We start from the raw sequence: 23,063 nt of genomic DNA on the forward strand, positions 1-23,063 counted from the left end.
ACTGCCTTTTAAAAAAAAAAAAAAATTCCTCTCGACTCCTACGGAGTGTTAAGACATCAAAAGAGAGCAGAATCACATCAGCTTCAGAGCTACAGAGAGAGAGAGAGAGAGAGAGAGGGAGGGGGAGCGATAAGGTCCCGTACATGCATCAAAACTGAAGCTTCTCCTGGCTCCGTTTTAAAAATGTTAATGTACAGCTGCTTGCTGCGGATTGTGTGCTGAACTGCAATACATAACAGAATATCTGTTAATGTAGGCCTACATTGTTAATGACATTAACAGAATATCTGTTGATGTAGGCCTACATTGTTAATGACATTAACAGAATATCTGTTGATGTAGGCCTACAGCTGCTTGCTGTTGTTTCAGTACTGAACCATAACGGAATATCGAGTGAAACTTTTCAAAACGCGTGGCGTTTATGTCTATGCGCGTGCGATCATAAATTGAGCAGATTAAAGTTGTTTGTTGCAAAAACTAGATTCATTTAGAGGGGAAAACACATTTGATATAAATACAACCCAATAGATACAAGCTAGATAAGAGTGCGACAAAAAAGAAATTGTCGTTTTATGCTGAACGGGTTTGTTTTTTTATATTGTGGAGATTTCTTTGCGTACTACCACAGGGAGCCCTCGTACCACCGGTGGTACGCGTACCATAGTTTGAGAACCACTGCTCTAATAGATGCTGGTTGAAAAGTGGTCTAGTAGTTTGTTGAGCATATTGTCTCCTATTCTGAAGCTGCTTCAGATCCTAGTCTTCCTATTGGCTGATTGAAGCGCCCATGGTTATGTCCTTTTCTGAGCTGCTGTCACACGGTCGTAGTTATCCTGGTCCAGTGCTTCCTCTGTCATTAGCTCTTTATGGACACTTACTTTAAAAAACACAGTTCATGTCAATGCATATTAAAGCAAACGTGGTCTTATGAGGAACTTTGATATGCTTATATACTATGTACTATAATTATTCAAGAGCCATGGCACACATCACAGTTCAGACCCCAATGAATCATAATGAGGACTATTATTGTTGAATAAAATCTAAAAAAAACCATAGCACTCGTTCTCATATTAGAGCTGCACACTTAGATAGACAAACTTACCTGATGTCAACATGATTCCCATAAACTATTTTTTTTTTCTTGATCAATGGTAAAGGCACGTCTGGCTGATTGACCATATCCTGTCTCTCGTTCCTGTTGTTGATTTTTCCTGTTATGTCCTTTAATCAAACCTTAAATGGAAGGTCACAGTCAGCTAAAAATCAAAGGCGTCACATCAGGTTGTAGCATGAGCAACATGTTAGAAGTTCTTCAGAGAAAGAGCATCATATAAGATAAAGACAGACACCTGTTGCTTCACTCTATCGAGAGAACATGTTTGCCTCCTGATGGACCTTTCCGGCAGCTCTCAGGAGGATGTCAGATTTCCTGGGTCGGGATCTGAGTGAGGAAACCATCCAGAAGATATCACATCACTGTTCCTTTAAGACCATGAAGTCCAACGGCATGTCCAACTTCTCCCTGGTTCCTAAGGTGTACCTGGACAACGAGAAATCTGCATTCTTAAGAAAAGGTATGGCCCTTTTGTCCTCAGCTTTTGTCACCCTGCTTTGAATTGCATTACTGGGAAGAAATATCAACCTTCTTGAAGCTGATAGTAGTATAGTAGTATCTGATTGAGAATACATTTTTCTGTCTTTGGAAAGTTAATCAATAGGCTTTACAGAAAACATGAAAAGGGAACAATCAGGTGAATAAAAAGTGTGGGGGGAGTTATTCTGTTTTTAGCCTGCCTATTCATTTTTCCCGTCAGTACAGCTCCTTATAATATTTGGTAAACTTACGTCTAAACACATAGAGAGAGGGAGAACTACCTTTACACTTAAAGGTATAAATATGATATCTATCCATAAAAGTTCAAGGTCAATAGTATCTGATTTGTAGGTGTTGCAGGAGACTGGAAAAACCATTTCAGCTCAGAACAGCTGGCCAGATTCCGGTCAGTGATTCACAAAGAGCTGGAGAATGAGAGCTTCACTCTGCCCTGGAGTCTGGACTGAACAACACTCAGACGTTAAGTAAGAATGGTGCAAATGAGTTTAGATAAAGTATTGTTTGATTTTGGAATTCCCTTCATTCTTTGTAACTACTGTAACTACTACTAATAATTTCTTTGTAAAATAATAACAGTCATTTTATGTGTTTCAACCAATGAACGATATCATACAAAAGAAGCTGATCTCCACTAGAAACAGGATTCTGAGATGAATTTTAAAGTTTAATGCTACATTTATTCCTAAATTCCTTTCAGCCTCTTGGTATCCAGCCTGAATGTGCTAATGACTAATGGTTGAGTCTTACTGCTCTCATCACCCTCTACAGAGTCTGATTACCTGGAAAATAGTTTTATATTTCGTTTATATTATTTAGTCTACCTTGCACTTCTCTTCATGCTACTGCTCTATGTGCCTATGAATTACCCTCCGGGGACAAATGCAGATTATTGAATTGAATAAAGAGAATACTAAAAAAAAATGTCATTGAAATGACAAATTACAGTAATTACTATACAATGTACATTTGCTTGTCTTCAATATTTTATTCTACTGTGTTAAGAGGTTTTCTAAAATCATAAAAAAAAGGTTTTCAACCAAGAATTTCTTCTGTTTTCATTCCTTTTCGGACCTTTGTAAATTATAATAATTATAGTTACAGTGTTTTTCTGTATACCATGACACTGTGTTCTGAGAAAATATCATACGCTTACTGGAATAGCTTTTACACAATGAGACGACGCATCTGTCATGATTAACAAATGCTCTTATTTATTGGATGTGGGTTCAGGGACAGTGGAGTCTATAGTCACAATGTTTACAGGCCTCTGTGCTGTTTAATTACCGTTTAAGATATTTTCTTTGTACACTCTGCAGCATTCAGAAGCTTCAATCCTTTATTGTGCCATTCATACCTGAACAGTATTAAACCATTAAACCTGAGGCCAGTAACACAGGCACAGTAACATGAGTCATATAAGTTGCATTACACTTTAAAATTAAACTATTGCACAGTTGTATTGTGAATTTAAAACTCCTTGAGTGAAAGATTTGTAGTGGAAAAACACCAGCCATGCTCTCTCGTAACATTCTTACTGACTCCTGAAATTTCCCCCAAAAAAATCTAACATCAATAGTGTGACTACAACCAGGAATAAAGTAAAAAATTGTTAATGAGTACACCTTCATCGTTGTCTTAAAGTTTCACATTTTTATTGGTTAAATATTTTACATGTGGTGTAGAACAGCTCCTGCTTGTGTGTGTGTGTGTGTGTGTGTGTGTGTGTGTGTGTGTGTGTGTGTGTGTGTGTGTGTGTGTGTGTGTGTGTGTGTGTGTGTGTGTGTCTGTGTGTGTGTGTGTGTGTGTGTGTGTGTCCCTCCCATCCTCCCGTCTCACCATCCCCTGAGTTCTGACACTACTTCAATTACTCGGTGGCCTTTTGTGCCCAGGGAGGGTTTGTGTGGTGGTGTGTTTGAGTTAAGAAGTACTTAGTAAAAGACTGATTTACCAACAAAGAAACTGACAAAGGCTCTTTTGCTTTTATTATCAAACCTTTACTGTAAATCATCTAATTGTGCTAGACCTTAAGCCAGGTTAGTCACTTAACATTTTTTAAACACTGACCAACCACCACTACGTTAACACTCTCATGTCCTAAAAAATGATTAATGAACTACAATTTTCATGATTATCCACGAGGACATTTCCTCGAGAGCAATACAAAATCTAAATAACTATTGAAAGGGGCCAAACTCAACCGCTTTTGTCATATCACTTCATTACAAATGAAAAGGCATCTTTCTTATCAAAAAATGTCCTTGCTCAGTTAATCATTTGCCAACAAGGCTAGACTTTAAACATCATGGCTTTGTTACGTGTAGAACATTTCCACAATTGTGACAGCAGCAGATTTCTGTGTATTGTACAAATTAATAGAGTTGATATCAAGAAATCCTGCCGAACTATCTGATGTGGGGCAGCTGTAAGTGTGTACCCACCCTCGTTAATGGCCCTGGATAACAGTCCTCATTATGAGCACTCTCCATTTAAATGAGCCATAATAGCACCTCCTGATAATCAACCTGATAGGTGGCCCCTTCGGACTACGTATCCTTTGATTGGTCGGCTGGATGGCGGTGTAGAGTGACTGATAGCCTATCAAGACGGAGGGGGGAAGGGCTGGCTGGCTGTTGGCTAATACAATTGATAGGACCCATAGGACAAAACTTGTCTATCAGTGGATTCTAACACCAAGTAGATGAAAGGCAGTGACGTTAGCTTTGTGTTTGTGTGTGTTTTATATGGGATGGTCTCCTGTGGGAACTTTTAATCCTTAAAGCATCAAGTAAAAACCTTATGAATTATGTGACCCTTCACTCCTTTTGCTGTCTGTAAGGACTTGGGTTGGGAACTGGAGGGTCGCTGGTTCAAGTCTCAGTGCAGACTAAAATATGGAAGTTGGTCCGGAAGCTGGAGAGGTCCCGAATACTGCCAAGTGTGTAGCAGCCCCACTCTGATGTCTCTCCACTAATGCATGTCCACAGGTCCTGTTTGTGTATACCTGTATTTCAGGCCTACGTGTGAGAAGTATCTCAATAACAGAGTGTAAACCAGAATTTCCTTCAGGGATTAATAAAGTATATTAAAAAATCAATGTATGACAAACACTGAATATGCTATCAAGCAATGTATGGTCTATTATCTTACAATACAAGCAGGACCACAGACTCCTATAACATCACAGACATGTTATTTGTCTAATATTTACATGATGTAAACATGACATGTTGTGAACAGATAACAATTCAAAAACTCAAAAGCCTGTGCAACAGCAGTAGATGATGGTGTCATCCGCATACAAATGACACATGGCATTAGACACGATTTTACACAGGTTATGGATATAAATGGAAAATAAAATGGGTCCTCAAATCAAACCTTGGGACACCCTTTGAGACCTCCAGAAAGGCAGAGGTTGATCCTGCCATCTGTACGTGTTGCGTTCTGGCTGACAGATAGTTGGCTTGTTTTGACACGCCAATATGCCGGGAGTTGATCAATATGATCAGTGATCTAATTTATCATGTGCCTTTGACGGATCGTTTAATAGGGAAACACACATTTTTTCTAAAATTAATTTGTTTCAATAATGCCATTTAAAACCTTAAGGGCATAAAGATCAAAACTTGTTCTTTGCTCCCGGCTGTAACCATGTTTAATTCTACTGTAAAAATGTGTATTTTAGTATGGGGCTTGGTTGGGAGGGAATCACCTCTGCAGCAAGCCTCAAGTCGTTTGAGGCAGTGCCGTTTTTTTGGCATTGCTTCTTTTATTCAGCTATGGAGGTTGACACTTAGTAACACAGGTGTTTTCTGTGGAATAATTATTTTAAAGGTTTCTTTAAACATTTTACTCCATGTAATGTCATTCAAAGGCATTTTGTGAATTTCAACACATCACTGACTTTAATCAAAAGTTTGACTTAAATGATTAAATGTTTAAGGCTAAGTTGGTAATCAGAACTTTTAAACTGGGCTCCTTCTATCCCTTCCTCCAATCACAGAGTTCAAAGTGAAGAAAATGTTTTCTTTGTAGTAGAATGGGTGTCACTGAGGTTTGTTGATACCAGCATCCTAAAGGATGCACGTTTTCAGCAACGTCTGGTTTGGCATACTGTATCTGTACTTTGGCACAGTGCAGGTTAAGGTTGCGTGTGCTTGAGAAGTATGTGACCCTTTTTTTAAATGAGAGAGGAAAAAGGATGGAATGATAAAAAATCTTTGGCCATCTCTCCCTTCCCTGGAGGGCTGCCTCCCCTTTCATCCGGTAGCCTGTAGAGAAAGGGAACAGACAGGGTGGAAAAGAGAGAAAGAAGGAAGATGAAGAAGAAAGGAAATAAAAAGAGGTAAAGAATAATGGATAAATAAATAAAAGACAAAGACTAGATAGGGACGAATGTGGGTTGACAAAAAAGAGAGAAAAATGAGAGGAGGAGAGGCATCTTTCAGTCGTCACCTTTCATTTGTCTTCATGAATGACCAGCAGTGACTCTGGTGGTGTAAACACATGGACCAGAGAGCAGTGCTCTCTCTCTCTCTCTCTTTCCTCACCCTTTCTCCTCTGTTTTTGTGCCTCTATATAACCTCTAACACAGACCCTGTCCCATCATGGTTATGTTTTAGGTCTCATTTTGGAGCTGTTTGATTTTTAAACATCATTAGATGATGCATTAAACCACATTGTTCATCTGTACTGACTGCAAAATCAAACATTTTGGACTGAACACACAAAACAGCAGATTTTTTGTCAAAATGTCATATCTTCAGGTAAACAGAACACACCAGTCAGCCCTCATCCTGAGAATGGTCTCACTGCTGCTGCTGCTGCTGCTGCAAGGCACAGGTAAGATCTGTCATTATTTAAATCTTAGCAAGAAGTGTCAAAATAATATGCGTAAGTGCTGCATTTAGGGGAAAATATTGGCACTTAGTAAATGAAACATGAAATGACTCAAAATGACTCAAGGGTTGAAATCTTTCTGCAGGTGCACAAACTGATGAGTTTTTAAAATTGTCTACATTTTTGTGTGCTACAAAATGTGTTAGAGCACAACAACCCAACAACAAACTGCATGTTTATTTCAAAGTGAAGTCAGTGTTTAGATGATTTCCTTTTAAATGTGTTTACAAGATAACAGATAGATATTCACATATCAATAGTTCAGTGTAGTCTTTGGTATCATTTCATCTCTTATGTTTTAAAATGACTAATTGTTTTACTCACTGTTGTTGTGTTAAAAATGTGTATTTCTGTTGAATGATGATAGAAGCGAAGATGGACATCATTACCAGTAAACAAGATGTTCTGGTGGGACAAGAGATCTTAATGCTGTGTCAAAGTGAGTCTTTTTTCAAATATCTTATTTAATGATTCATGGAGCTTGTCCAAGAAAGTTACATTTCATTTTGAACCTTCTCTAGAACTCTAAACCTTTGTTTCCTCTGGTAGCTGGTGGAGAGGGAGACATAACGTGGCAGAAGGATGGGGAAGATACTGAAGAGGAAGAGAAGGTTTCTACGATGGATGAGACCTCCTCTAAATTACATAAGAAGGCCACAATGCAAGATGCGGCCAAGTACACCTGTCGGTGTGACTTTGACAGCGGACATCAAGATGAAGTTCAGAAAACGCTCTCCACTTATGGCATGTAAATGACTAGCTGCACACCTTTGACTATGATTTCACTCATCTGTACTATATTGTATAGAGACTAAGGCACCCTAACCTTCCCCCCTTCTGTCAGAGGGTCCTTCTTTTGGAGGCACCTCTACTTACCATGAGTTTCTGGAGGGCACAGATGGTGTGGTGCCGTGCCAGGTGACAGGACAGCCAGCCGTTGATGTTCACTGGTTCAGAGACAGACAAGAAATTTCAACCAATGGTAGGACAAGAACTTGGGCAAGTGGGGATATAGTGCTTTAGTATCTTTAATCTTAATGTTTTGAATTTACAGCCCAGATCTTTACCATTGATTCATTCTGAATTACTCTCATTAATTTTGTTCTCAAGCGCAGCAAGCAGCTGCTTTGAGATGACCATGATGAAAATCCAGTTGTTTATGAAACAGGCTGATGCTGATATTGATGTCTCTTTAAAGGGGACATATTATGAAAACATATTTTGAACATATATTTGGGTAACCTGAGTGTCTACTGACCCACAAAATGTGAAATAAACCCATCCAGTCCTTTGTTTGTGGTCTGCATAAGCAGGGATGGCGCCAGTATGTTTTTTTCTCCCGGACTTGACTGATCTGTTGAGCTGCTGTGAATAGTCGAGTTTCATGAATTCATAGTTACTTTTTAAGTTCTCTCTTTTAAAAAAAAATAAAAGCAGACATGCTGGACATGCAGATTCAGTCAGCCAGACAAAAGTAGCGACTTAACTTGTCTTCACATAGCCTGAACTGTAATATTGAGGTCCTACAGAAATTTGCTTCAGATGCTTGAACTGATATTATAGTTTAAATTATAAAGAATGTTTTGGGTGCAAATTTTAAACATGTCTTTTGCTTCCTAACCTCCTTTTCTCTTTTGTGTCTAAGTTGTTTTGGCCTTCATCCATCCATATTGTTTTCTTTACATCACTGTGTCCCTTACTCTGTTCCTCTGTGCTTTTGTGCTTTTATTTCCATCTTCAGCAGGAAGGCGTGTGCGTCATCTTCCTGATAACACACTCCTTATTCAAGGTGTGAGAAGAGAAGATGCTGGGACTTACACGTGCCATGCCGAAATCAGAGGAAGGCCAATCGTCAAGCAACTAGCAATCTCTGTTGTTGTCAATGGTCAGTATCTTTTTCACATCAAGATCCAATAACAGTCAGAGGTCTGAGGTTATGATACAAAGATCTGGCTCTTTCAAAACATGATGCATGTAATAGACTATGGTTGAGGACTAAGTGGTTAAGGATTATTCAACTTTTAGTATTAAAACAACATTTGTCAGTCATAAGGACATCAAAATATGTATTAAGTGTAAGATAAGCATAACTTTGACAAAAAAAGTGATGGCTGGACCAGAAACCAACGTTACCTTTCTGTGTCTGGTAGCCGGCCATCCACAACCCAACATCACCTGGACCATGTAAAACCAAAAAAAACCAAAACGAGAATATATTAAAAATAAATGTATATATGCTTCCACATTTTATTTGCTTCATCCCTTGATAACAAGTGATTTTTGGTCATTTTCTCAAGATCTCAGCTTATTAATCTTGTTATTTGTGGTTAATAACGCTGGTTCCCCCATGATAACAGATAGATTTATCTCATTGTCCTGAGGTAACGAAGCTTGTTTTTGTGTGATAATGGGAGAAGATAAAAAATAGATGGTCAAAATAGAAAGCAAAACAATAGGCTGGTCAATACATAGGACCAGTACATAACGATGTAATATAACACATGAATGGCTTAATGGAATCTATCAATATAATATATATATATATATATATATATATACATATATATTAATATCTACCTCTAGATATATTGCACTGGTTTTCCAATATGTGCCAGTATGTTTTGTTTTCTAAAGCAATACATCTAGACACAATGCCCAGGAGTGATACTGAGGTGTTTTCATCACATAGTTTAAGTGAACTCTGACTTCACTCCTTTACAATGTCTGCATCACACGAATACAAATATTCTTTACAAAACTTGTTTTGTTCGAAAAAATTAAAATCAGCCTTCTGGTTTCCGTTGCATACTCATATCACCGCCCAATCCAAATCAAAAAGCTCTTTCATTCTTGTAAAACTGTTTTAATAGTTTTAAGATTTACCTTCTCCTCCAAGGCCGTCTTATACGTGGGGAGATATCTTGTTGCCCCCGCTGCCAACTGACACACCCACTTGTCATCATCAATTGTATCCAAGGTTTTAGACAGCAGCTGCAGACAATTTTACCACATTTAGAATCACATTTTACTCAATGAAGGTAGATTTGAATATTTCTGTTTCAATATAGACAAATTAAGCAGACAACATAATGAAGTAATATCTTTACACACAAATTTAAATCTGAATAAATATCTAAAGGTTATAGGTTTCATTTAGCCTTCTGCCACTGACCATGACTGTGAAGGAAAACAGTATTATTAATCGTATTTGAGATAAAAACAAGTTACATTTTCATCTATTAAATCACAACATACTGACATTTCATAAATTGAATTAGAGCTTTTTGGTAAGCTGCACTGATGCTTAATGTGTTTTCCTTTGCAAAATTCAAGCTGTGCATTTTTGTTGCCTGTCTACATTAAGCACATGTATACGTTATTTTCAGTCTAGAGTGTTGTTAACCCAAAAAGCTCATTGCCAAAAGCTCATTGCTCATTTTCAATGAAAACTGAAAGTTTGAACCTTTCAGAATAAAAGGGTGCGAAAGTTGTTGTTTGAGTTGAATCCAGAATCCGGTATGTAGAGCTATCCATCCTTTTCAAGTGGGGAAGCTGCACAGATAAAAGATCATTTTAAGGTGTGCTCCATTGTTTGTGAAACTTTGTTTGAAGCGCTTAACACGTTTTGTTTTGGTAGTTTTCATATGCAGCCAGCAGGGGGCTTGTGGCAGGCAGTACCACAGGCAGCAGCAGCACAGGACATAAAACTGAAAGAGAAGAAGAGGAGGGTGGACAGATTGAAAGAAGAATTACACAAACAAAACTATCCCTGGTTTTAATTGTTTGTTTAGAATGATGCTCATCAGAATATGCTCTCGAGGTCAAATAGTGATACTAGGCTACATCATAAGCAGACAGATGGAAAGATGACTGGGTTAACTTGAATAATGTAAAAGAAAAGATGACAGAGACAGAGTGATGAGGATGGACTGTTGTTAGAGGAGGGGCTAGTGGAGACAGAGAAACAAGAGGTTATGATTTTATAGACCTCTAGCCTCTACAGTCAGTGAGCCATGGACTGCGATGTGCATGTTATTCCACAAGAGGGCACTACTAACTTGATGTTTGCCTCCTCCATGACTTGGTCACTGGCATTTGTCAGTTACAAGTCTCTAAAGAGATAAACAATTAACCTAAAACGACCTGATATGTTTCTGAAATGCTGACTTTCTCTTTTCTATTTGCCTGTAGTTATGTCTATCATTCAACTGGTGATTTGGCCTGAAAAAAAATCACTGCTGGTGTAAAGGTTAGAGAACAGCCAATTAAGCTACACTTGATTTATATCATAGATAGACCAACCTGAAAATGGTTAAACCAAATACTTAATTTATTCCCTAGTAACAAAGCCACCCCCCTCATTTGAAAATGTTAAACACATAGATATTTCCTCATATGTTTCTCATTTGTTCCAAGTTATTTTCCCCCTTTACTAATGATTAACTAGTTAGTTCCTTATTATTTCCCAATTTTCCCACCATTAGTTAAAGATTTACTAATGGTTTAGTAGTTACTTTAGCATGTCGTATTGTTCTTTGGCTTCTTAAAAAACGTAATGAGATTCTTTTCCCTCAGTATTTATCACAAAGCGACCTATGTACACTGTGACATGTCCAAGTATCATTATACATATTACGTATTACCAAATTAGTAGAAATGTTGTGTTTCCTTTAGCTCATCTCCATCAGGTTGCACCACCGACAGTTTTTAACTGAAGCTCATTCTTTAAGTTTGAATGCATCAGAATTAAACCGATATCAGTTTACTAGCATTCAATGCTAGCTGCAGGAGAAGTGCTTCCCCCTTTTCTGTCGTATTATTATGCAGCAGTGCTTCACAGAATGGTCACGTGCACAGTATAAAAATGTCAGTGTTAGGTGAAAGTATCGAATCACGACGAGGATTTTATGATGGGCTTTGGGCTTCTCCCTGCACATGGCAGCAGCAGCTATAGCAAGCAGCCACCTTGCCCCAGGCCTCATGAATGCACCTGTTGGGTTTTGGAGTTTAAATACATGCAGTGGTGACAGAAGTCTGCGCTCTGGGAGCAACAGTACAATATCACTGCTTTAATAACTTCAATCCTCTTCGGAGATAGTTGAATAAAACTCTCCATGATTAATTAATCAACAAATAGGGGAGAAAGGAGAATACAGAATAATAGCTCACTTCATGCCAAATCAACGTCCTGTTAATTCGGAAGTTTGATGTTTAGATCATGCTCAAGTTTTCTTCCTCACTGCCAGTGTTGGCTCTGCAGGTTAAGGGAGGGGAACCAGTGAGAAAGCTGTGTTAACAAGTGAAATTAAAAACCCATTCACTCTCCTCAGTCATCCATTTGGAGGCCAGCCAAAGGAGAAGCAGCTGTTGGACTGGCAATGGAGGAGAGAGGCAGAGAAGTGAGACGCAGAGGGAAAGCGAGAGAGGGAGAAAAGGCAGGAGAAGAAAAAAAAAAGGTGACTTAAGAAAAAGACAGGGAGTGTTTTGAAATGAATAGGACCGTGCACTCTTCCCTCTGAACAGCAGCAGTGGAAAGTGCTCTTTTGAAAAGAAGCTGCCTAATAATAACTTGCTCTGCACCTACCAATTGCTTTTAATGCTTCTGGTACAAAATGGCGCCTATGATCATGACCATGCTGCTTATCAGCGAGGAGACCCTTCTAACAAAGCCCTGGTCCTTTAAAGTCGATCATGAAACTGGCAGTTTTGTTCGAGAAAAAACAATGGTCCATAAGAGGGTTCAGATCTTTGGGACAGGTATGTCAAAAAGAGGCTGGGAACCAGATGAATCTGCAAGCTCATGTAAGATGTGCTCTGTCAGAGTTATCTGGCTGCCTCCTGTTCAAACAGATTTCCTTGTGCCTAGATAAGGCTGGAAGAGTCACAACAATGTACATAACTTTGGGCATGTTTGATAAGGATCAGGGACAGGAACACCGTTGAGGCATTTTTCTACAAACAACTATTGTGGAATGTTCTCAATCCCCTCTTGGGTCTTTTATTCCTTCTAATGTTTCTATTTGAGCTGTATCCTGCAGCTAAGGAACATTGCAAAACAATTTGATCAATATTGTCTTCATACATATCTGGAGCCATTAAATAACCCTTTCAAAGTACAACTACAAATGGTAAGTGTTGCCTCTGAAAACATGTAATGAAAAAAACTCTGTGTGTTATGTCAAACTATAAGCCTGCTGAAATGGATGTTGGATCTAGCTACTGATACAGCCCATCCCTACACACAATGTTCAGCTAAACACGGACATTTACTCTATCTGATCAGTCAGACTCTTTACAAGGACAGCAGTTCTAATAATAAACTCTGAAGTGGCTGCAGTGTACCTGCACAGCAACTTCTTCATTTCAGATCGAGGCACCACATGAGACGGCGATGTCCCTGTCCCTGTTATCTGCAGTGCTGAGAGCTCTTGGCTTTGATTGCTTCTGGTGTATCATCATGCAATGTGACAGCTCTCTATCAACCTGTTGTCGCCGCTTGTCGTTTGCAAATCCCTCTGCACTGTGAGCGCTGAGTCAATATCAGAAGCTTGTGGGCCAGTTGGTCACACCAATAAAACCATAGATGCACTTCAGTCCCAGCTGGAACCAGTCATTGATTTAGCAAAGAAGCCCTGTGTGCCATCTCCTTTTAAACAGGGATCAAATTCCACAATCTTTGTCCAAATCAAAGGCTGCAAACTTCAAAGTGACTGGATCAGCAGAGATTCACACAGAATGCCAACGCCAGAGCAGGAAGACAGGAAAAAAGGCTTTGCTTTCTCTTTGCTGTCCAAACTCATTCAAACTCCTGTCCTTCTTCTCCCTCCTCATCTTTCCAGTGAGCTTGCAGGGACATTTGTGTGTGTGTGCTTGTGTGTGTGTGTGTGTGTGTGTGTGTGTGTGTGTGTGTGTGTGTGTGTGTGTGTGTGTGTGTGTGTGTGTGTGTGTGTGTGTGTGTGTGTGTGTGTGTGTGTGTGTGTGTGTGTGTGTGTGTGTGTGTGTGTGTGTACTATCAGGAGACAGAAAACTTAGAGGGCCAGGAGGATGGAGGGTGTGCAGTGGCAGGTTGGTGGAGGAGGGGTGGAGGCTGGGTGAGGTGTAGTTATCTCCTCTGTGCAGATGAGAACATGTCTTTGCCTGCGGGATGCTGCTCTTTCTCAGGCCAAGGACAGCGTCTGTGTGGTGAAAGGGATTATAGGCACACTGTTCCCAGTCTCTGCCTTCTGGGGAAGCCAGGGTCTGCGCTCTGTTGTCCTGTTTGTTGGCCATTTTTCAGGTGTGTAATTAGCATCCTTAATGGGCGTAATTAGAGCCTGCATGGTTTACATTGACTCAACAACAAACCCATTTTGTGTATAGATGATGAGCTGATAAGGGAGCTGAGATTTAGGCAGAAAAATATTCAGAATAAAACGAGAACTGTTCATCAAAGATTAGGAGATTGTGTCAAGAAATGCAATTTGTTGATGTTGTAGGCTTCATCAATAACATTCTTGTGCATAAACCCCAAACTGAAGTAATGTGACAGGATAATTTCTTAAACTGCACATCACTCCACCTGTCTGATAAGAATTTGTAACTGGAAACAACAAAAGGTACAATTATCACCTCTAACCAGGGACAGGATTAGACTCTTCATTTGCATGGATTTCACCCAACACAAATAATGAGACACAAATAAACAAGGAATAGAGACAAAAGGTGGAGTTAAATTATGGAAAGCATGGCAGCTCCCATGCTCACTGCTTTGATGCTTAATCTGTTATTAACCACCATAACATTAGGCATACACACAAACATGCATGTTGCGAGATTTCCTGAGTCATGGCAATCAGGTACTGAAACCATTATTGCCCCACATGGGAAATAAAGATAGACCAAGGGGAGCAGGCGATGTGAGATGAGACTACATGTGAAGCAACAACCCAATCCCACCTTTGTTTACTTGTGCTGGTTTCCAAGGCAATGATGGGAGACTCTGACTTTCCGGTAGAAGCATAAACCCATTTAGAGGAGAACATTTCAGCCTTGAAAATAAAGTGTTGTTGGGGGAAGAGGTTCCATTAATGGGAGCTTCTTTTTTTTTCTTCTCTCATTGTCAAGCAGGTTTCTTTGAATGAGTCAGGATGTGTTTTAAAATTAGCCTCATTTAAAAAGAGACACAGCTTTCTAAATAGAGAAATAAAAACCTTTGTCCCATTATTCAGCAGCCTTCCAGGGGCAAACGAATATGACACAACTCTAAGAATCTGCTATTTTTAAATATACTGCTGAGTATATTCTAAGTCAATGTGCCTGCAATCTACAGAGTTTGAATCAGTTTTCACCTGTGTGTGTGTGTGTGTGTGTGTGTGTGTGTGTGTGTGTGTGTGTGTGTGTGTGTGTGTGTGTGTGTGTGTGTGTGTGTGTGTGTGTGTGTGTGTGTGTGTGTGTGTGTGTGTGTGTGTGTGTTCACATAGTTGTTTGCTGCTGAGTGTTTTCCACTATGAACCAGTCAGGATATGCAGAGATGAGCTCCATTGTTGGCATAAATTGCTTGGCCAAGGCTTGCTGCCCATCCACTGGGCACTCCCCCCCCCCCCCCCCCCCAACACACACACACACACACACACACACACACACACACACACACACACCAACTGATCGATCTAATCCTTAGCTATAATGACTTTCTCTGCCATCGAGAAGTGGGTTTGAGACATCGACTGCAGAGGAGTGTGAGGTGGAGGAATAAAAGACACTGTTTGTGTTGGTAGTGAATGAAGTTTTTATAGAGGTATAAAGTTAAAGACTTAAGATCTGACAGCAGGTTATGTTCTTTCATGGCGTGAACTCCTCTAGTCAGTGCGTGTGGGAGAATGTCACATATATAGATAGATAGATATTGGATTGCATACTGGATTAGCTGGCGTGGTTGTTACAGGTGAATTTTGATGGGCCACATTTATTACAAAAATGTTCTTTTTTGTCTTAGATACTGAGTTTATAGCTTGCAAAAATAAACATTTTTATTATGCCAATATCAATTCCCAAAAACACAATGGTTACCAATGCCATTGTACTGTATATTTATTGTATATTTATTTTTAAAAAAAAACAAGTTACTCACCCAGCTATTACTATCTAAATATGTTTTCCTTGCATCTACAGTAGCTAGCTTTTGCATGGAATTCACCCACAGTTTAGGCAAAAGGTGATGAAATTAGTTCAAATGTGGATCTATAAACAAAATCAATTTCAGAAAACAAAACCCTACATGCTAAGCTGGATCCAGGCAGGACATTTTGCATTATATTGTTTGGCTATCTAGCTTCCCTCTTGCAGATACACTGAAGAACACAAAGATAAATAATGAGGCAGAGCAGAGAGGTCTGCCTTAAGTTCACAGACTGACCGTCCATCATCAAAGAGGTTTCATTTCTCTGCACATCAAGGTAGAAGTCATGAAGATTTCTTACTGCACAACTAGTCTAATTTGAGACTTTATAAGACGATAAGTCACATCTCTGAATCTTCACATGCTGAGTCCAACAGACCTCACTATGTCTGCGTCTCATCCCTTATCTTCAAGAACAGTCTGAATTCTCTATCTATTAAGTTAAATATGATTGATGAGAACTTTCCCCTCTCTGAGAAGAGGTCACTATTTTTATCTTTCTTGCAAAAGTAAGATCTCTTTCATCTGATACTGAAAAAGAGCAGAGTCGTAGACGAATAGCTCAAACTATTTTCATTGGATACATTTTGAATAACCCCCCCACCCCCACCCCACTGATTAAGGCTGGACATACTGAGCGATTGCAGCCCGATTCTGACCCGATGTTTGGGTTCCAACAATTTAAAATTAGGCTGAATCATGCCAATAGTGCATTGTTTGCCCTAAAAGGTACAAAAGGGCCCAGGGGACCTATCACAGCCTGTTCTGCTGCTCCCAACTGGTCAGATGAGTTTCTGACATATTTGACATTTTTGACATACAACTAAACTCTCTCGCTATGTGAGAGCCAAGCCATAAGCTGATTAGCTGATTCCCAAACTTAGGGCTTTTTTTTATCCTGATTGCCTCTGCGCAAACTGGTAGACAGAGTCTAAAAGCTCCATGGCAACAGCAGGCATGCCGCTTTGGTCGTTTTCCCCCTCCTATCACTAAATATATGAACAAGAGAAACATGGGCAGGAAATAGCTGCAGACCTACAGCTGCCAGGGGAATATTTGTTGTGATTTAGCTTGCAAGTTAGCTCGAGTTCGTGGGTGATGCTGAGTGTGTGTGCGTTCAAGAGAGCGTTATTGACAGTGTTTGTATTTGAGCTTTGTATATGAAACAACTGGAATACACATATACCTACTCCACTAGGGGCAGCTCCGTCACCCTGACATCTCTCCATTAGTGCATGTCTGTAGGATCCTGTTTGTGTGCATGTGTGTATATATACTTCAACCTATGTGTGTGTTCATGACTACAGAGTGTAAAAACTGAAATTTAGGATCAGTAAAGGTAAATCTTAATCTTACTCCTCAACTAGAGCAGATAGAACAAATGTCTTCATCTACAGTTGATACAAATCTTAACATAACATTACATTATCAACATTTTTATAGATCAGGTTTGAATAATTTGGTTCGTTGATATGATAACTGATCATTTAATCACTCATATCCAAAGAATGTTATTGTGTCTTTCTGTGCTCTGTCTGTCTTTGCATGGCCGAGCATCTTCTAGCGCTTTAGCAGGTTCAAGTGTAGCTAATCTGACTACCACGTGCCCTAAAGGCGGCTGCATAGCGTGACAGAGGAGGACGTGTGAATGGCCTCTTTGTTGAGCCGTGTCATCATTTGTATTCAGAGGGATCAAAGTCTCTTTGGCTGCTTTAAAATTTGTCCTGTGGCTAGTGTTGCTGGAGCAGCGAACGACAATGTCAGGGGATGCAGAAGAGCTGCGAATTTACATAGAAATGGTTTCAGATATGAATGTGTGTGGAATAAAATCAGTCCGCAATTTGGGATTGTACGGGCGTGAATCTGAGTCTGCCTTACACTCCCCTGCCTCCGAGGCTGTTTATGTGAGGAAGTATTGTGAGTATGTTTGTAGGCTACATGTGTGTACAAAAGAATGTGACTAGATTGTCATTGTAACCATTATTTAGGACACTTTTTTAGTCTTTTTTGCCTTCTTTTGTTATGATAAAGTGACAGAAAGGACACATTAGATATTGCCCCATAATATCCAATGATGTGGTCAAACCTCCTTCATCTGTAACTGAAGGATAAGAGGACTGTAGTGACTTGATTTTGCCAATCAAATCAAGCCTGTAAGCCACCGAGGTGCTGCTAGCCTACCGTACTTTCTTAATTGATGATGCAATGACTCAGTCCACAACAAACAGGCTCAGAGTTCAAACCACACTACACTTGACAACGGCAGTCAAAAAACAGTCTCCCATACTTGAGTGCTTTGGCCTTAACCAATACATCATCAGGACCATCTTCAACTGTCTACTTTCTTTATTAAAAAGTTGTTTCTTTGAGTGATCAAATTAGTTGTACATTCACGTGCCAGCCAGCATTTTGTCACAGTTTGGCTCTTCCCCTCTTTCTCACCATGAGAAAGGCTGTCAAAGAATTCACTGATTACACTGTGGCTGCTCTGACATCCGCTGCTTCATTATTATTGCAGACACACAACAGAAAATCAATGGGGTCGTTGTAGACTTAATAAAGGTAATTTTTCTGTGCTACTGTCTTCTGTGGTGCCAAAAGGGCCAGGATTATTTCTCCACTTATTTTATCCTCCCTCGCTGTTCAGCTTGTTAGAAGAAAATGCAGGAGGGATCGATTCATGAGCCGTTAAAAACTTTCAAAAGAAGATTCAGAAAGAGAAAAGGTTCAGTGTTTTATTTTTGGATTTGATCGAGGCAGACATTGTCGGCTGAACGGGTTATTTGGTGGATTGGACATTTTTATGAGCCCCTTGGGTCCTGCTTTTATTGTGTGGAAGAAAGTTCGAATATGAAGGTGAATTTGAATCAGACTGATCATGCATCTCACTGGAGCACATAGAATATTGACTCTTTCTCTATAAAAGGATCCTGTTTGAATAATAAGACGATTCTGATGACATTTCCATGCTTTTGACTGAGTTCTATCTCTGCAGGCACACAATATTTGACTTATCTATCAGTGTATGTATGCATTATATATCTGTATATAGGCTTATCTTTTTTCTAAGTCGACACATATTCTTTGTCTGGCACAGCTGATTGCCACTGAGATAATGATAGCACACATCAATGCATACGCTGTCACATTTCATGCAAATCTGTCTCCTCCAACAGCAGCAAAGCTTGAATCCAAATATAAAAACTGCATGTTTTAACTTTAAATCACAATCTTAATTTGAATATTTGATAAGCTACAAAGGTCTTTCTAAGTTCACATCTGCATACATACAGATAAAGTCCCTCCATATAATGGTGGATTGTTCTTTTTTCTGCTCAGATTTTTTCACATATTTATTAAAAATATAAACAGCTCTGACACATGACCCTGCAGTATTTAGGCAAATATATTCCTTGTGCTCAAGCAGCTCTATATTTGACAGACAGCAGTAAAAAAAATAATCTTAATGTGTCTAGTTGTTCTGACTAAAGCCTGGTTATGTATGCTTACAGTGTCCATCTTCTTTCTTTTAAATGTCTACAACATGGTCCCTGAAGTCAAACGTTAGCCAAAGAAACGACAGAAAAAAAGTCCCCTGAGAGGAGTAAAGACGAGAGTATTTAAATGATGTTGCAGGGTGGACAAGAGGTCGCATGAGATGCTGGTTAAAAAGGATTGTCTGAGCTTGTGTGTAGCCTTTGGCGAGAGATTATTTTATAAATAGAAAAGTGTGGTAGAGCTTGCCTTGCAGCCATGCATCAGATCAAGGACAGCTTTAGTCCGTACTCTATTAAGATATTTTTTTTCTGTATTAAAATTCTTCTTAAAGAAGGATTTGAGTCTGTTGGAAGTTTCCTTTCCTCTCCACTTGGACAAGCAGGTTAATCTGCTGTGGCTGGAGCACAGCAGCCATCAGAAACACAACGCTTTCTGTTTTTATGAGGAGAGTTGTACTTAAATATTAAAACCTTCAAAATATAACCCACGTTGTCATTGTGAATTCCTATGATAGAATGTATGTTTGGGGATGTGATGTCTCTTTTCTAATTTCTCTGCATGGCAGGTCGTCTCGTCTGTGTGCACATGAACGCCCCCCGGCAGACTCAGGTGCAGGTGACCGAGAAGACAGAGGCCTTGCTTTGTCCTGCAGCTTGTTTTCCGTCCATGTCAACCCGAGACTCTCGTGTTTATCACCTCATCTCCTCTCTCTGCTACAGCCGGGCCTTTGGATTCAAAGTGATCCTTTATGAATTTTAATGTCCACTTCTGATCTTGACCCACCGGCCAGACGGAATATCTCATACACTTGAAAAACACTGACATACTTTCGCAGCATGAGCATGGCGTCTCAATAAAACAGACACATGGGAGCATGGGTCAGTGCTGCTCACTGAAAGCGAGGACTGTGCTCAATTATTTAATGAACATTGAGAGGGAGAGTGGAATACAAGGATGGAGTCCTGAATTCAAAGGATATTATGAGTGTGTGTGCATGCACACGCTACATCTGATAAATAATACAGATTCTTTCAAGGTTTCATGTTTGCCTCCTCATAAAACACAACAAACATTTAAGAGGTAGCTTACAAGGTTCACCCTTCCCTTCTCCTTCACTGCAAAGTTCCTTTTTTTTATCATGACCCAGGCCTTAGGTATATAGATTTGGCCATTATTCCTATCGTTGTTGGTAAGAATTCAGTCAACAAATTAACTGCTAAGATCTGGAGTCAAGTCACATCCTGTAAATTTAAAAAGAAAAATCATGCAGGAAAAACCTATTCCTTAATCAACTTAAGCTAATGCAGGTGCAAAGTGCCTTTTTCCAACTCCGTCAAACACTTTCTCCAAATGACGTTGTGGAAATGTTTAAATGACTAAGCAAATATAGTAAGACCAAAATTGTAAAAATCCTGAAATGACCCCTAATTTTGTATTCTTATTTTGTTAAATAAAAAAAGAATAATATCTGTTATTCAAATGAAGGGAACAGCTGCTGAAAGGCCAGAAAAGTGCAAGCTGTTGGTGTGTGTGTGTTTGTGTGTGTGTGTGTGTGTGTGTGTGTGCGTGTGCGTGTGTGTGTGTGTGTGTGTGTGTGTGTGTGTGTGTGTGTGTGTGTGTGTGTGTGTCTGTGTGAACCAGGATGTAATTAACAGTGGGGAGTAAATGGGCAACCTGCCCTGACAGAGAGCCAGAGAGACACAATGCCGTGGACCCGCGTACAAATCCCAGCATGCACGCTGTTTTTTTTATCCATGCCATCCTTCAGTCCTCTTTTCTGCCCTCCTGTAACTCATCCACTCTTTGCTCATTCCCTGACCCCCAACAACAACACACACACACACACACACAGACACACACACACAGACACACAGGAAAAACAGGCACAGGTGATTTGCATGTAGTGCTGTGCCCGTCATGCCAGTTAGAATCAGCACTGTGACGCAAATCAGCCAACTTTGTCTCATCAAGAAGTGACGCTGAGCCAGTGGGCAATCTGAAGCAGCACCTCTCTGCCTCACCACTGCTTCATTTAACTTTGAAGGCATGCATTTGCTCACCTTTGGACTGTTTAAGCAAAGTCTAATCCCAGATCGACAGAAGCACCGCAGAATACAAGCTGTGAATACTGAGAAGTGTCACTCATTGTTTTGTCTGGCATGTGCTGCTGTGAAGAGGCTGTTTTTACGCGCATCCCCATGGTTTATTTGTATCTATACCTATTGGCAGGTTGAATAAACTTACACGCCTGTATTGAGTGAACACAAGAAACACATGCTGACATTTTTGTCCTGTTTGTGTGTATGTGTTGTGTGGCTGAGTGCTTCATGAGCGATTCTGTCAACAGGCCGGGTTATAATGAGATCCCCGGGGTTGAACGCAAGCTGCCTGTAAAACAACAGATGTGACTGGACTTGTTCAGTCTCCCCGTCTCTCCCCACTTGCTGACGGAGCTGTCAATCATCCAGCAGGAGGATGGATGACTGACAGGTGAGGAGGGCAGGACACGGGTGAACTGCTGTGAGGACAGGGGAGGCTGACACTTAATAGCACAGCTCCGTGCTCTCCACACAACAAAAAAAAAGTCTGACGGTCGAAACATCCCAAATGTCAACAGCTTTATCGCACTGCTGATGTGATGATGATTATTAGACTTTATACTTCTGCTACTGATGCGACACCTCAAAAGCAGACGAGAATCTGACATTTAAAAGGCATTCGGTGACTTTTAGATAAGGTGCCATCTATTATCACATCAGAAATGACTATTAATATAAATGCAGAAGGCTTGAAAACTGTGCAAATGTGGAAAAAAGCGGATTTCTCATTAATATACTAACTTTGAATCCTTACATTTTTGACATCCTGTCCTCCCCAGAGTACCACTTTAATTCCAACTCCTGTTTTAGGGAAAATAATTCAGGATGGGATTTTTCACCTGTCTTTCTTCTTAGGGTCCCGAGAGCGAGCCAGACAGGCAAGCTGGCAGAGACCTCCAGTCAAATGTTACTGCGGCTTGCCAGAAACATCACAATAGAGGTTCTGTGTGAATGAAAGAGCAAATGGGTGCACACACAAACACACATGGAAAAAAAAAAAACATCTCTTTACTCCTGGGCAGACAGCCACTGGCCCACTGCAGCCTCTCAGTCAATAGATGTGCATTGTGCTTCATCCAACAGGAACCGGCTGCAGAAACCTGTTACTTCACCATGCGTGTGTAGGCCAGAGCAAGAATTAACAATTAGCCAATGGTTGTGTGAGATACACCCCATTAATTCTGTTTTTACGGATCATCCAAATCACAAAAAAATACATGCCGTGTTAGCAATTTCACAGGGACTATTTGTATGGTACGAGGATTATCCAGACTAACTGTGGTACTATAAGTGGAGGGCTGTTTTGGATGGATTAACATGAAATCAATAAAGCCCACTGATTCTGGTGATTTGCTATCTTTTTAGCAAGGTTAGATTTTTGTTTCTATAGAAACATCAACAAGTTTTGCATGGATTCGATGCTTTTTGGTTTAGGCTGAAAGGTTATACTTTTAGTGATCACTTAATTTTTTTCAGTTTGGTGCTTTTATTTATGACATAAACTGATCAAATACCCATTATTCTCGGCTATGCTGTGTGTCAATTGCAAACATTAGCATGCTAACATAAACATGTAACCAAGATCATCTTTATTCTTATTTCTGCCAAACCTGTCAGCATAGGTTTGGGTTAAAAGCTTGTTGAGTTGATAGCATGGCTGTAGACTTGTCTCAGAATCTCTGAGAGATACTATCTGTATCTGTATGGCTTAATATTTATCAGAGAATATTTTCTCTTTGGTGATTTGGGTGAACTGACCCTTTAACCCCACTATGACACTGGCTTTTGTTTA

The 23,063-nt window shown here is 39.9% G+C and overlaps 1 protein-coding gene across 1 annotated transcript; it reads left to right on the top strand.

Annotated features, from left to right (window-relative positions):
- Positions 1-278: 278 nt before the first annotated feature.
- On the top strand, positions 279-8,705 carry LOC132954456 (neural cell adhesion molecule 1-like). Its single transcript, XM_061027008.1, has 7 exons — positions 279-1,577; positions 6,385-6,460; positions 6,885-6,956; positions 7,076-7,261; positions 7,362-7,499; positions 8,259-8,432; positions 8,623-8,705. Exons 2-7 carry the CDS (start codon positions 6,421-6,423, stop codon positions 8,703-8,705), a joined length of 693 nt encoding a protein of 230 aa, XP_060882991.1. The 5' UTR covers positions 279-1,577; positions 6,385-6,420.
- Positions 8,706-23,063: the final 14,358 nt, after the last annotated feature.

Source organism: Labrus mixtus, chromosome 20 (assembly GCF_963584025.1).
Source record: "Labrus mixtus chromosome 20, fLabMix1.1, whole genome shotgun sequence".
Taxonomy (NCBI): Eukaryota; Metazoa; Chordata; class Actinopteri; order Labriformes; family Labridae; genus Labrus; species Labrus mixtus.

Excerpts from the sequence above, each read along its gene's own strand:
- LOC132954456 (XM_061027008.1), top strand. The coding sequence starts at position 6,421 with ATGGTCTCACTGCTGCTGCTGCTGCTGCTGCAAGGCACAG. Across the intron at positions 6,461-6,884 it reads GCTGCTGCTGCAAGGCACAG|AAGCGAAGATGGACATCATT; the intron begins GTAAGATCTGTC and ends GAATGATGATAG. Across the intron at positions 8,433-8,622 it reads TTTTCACATCAAGATCCAAT|TGATGGCTGGACCAGAAACC; the intron begins AACAGTCAGAGG and ends TGACAAAAAAAG.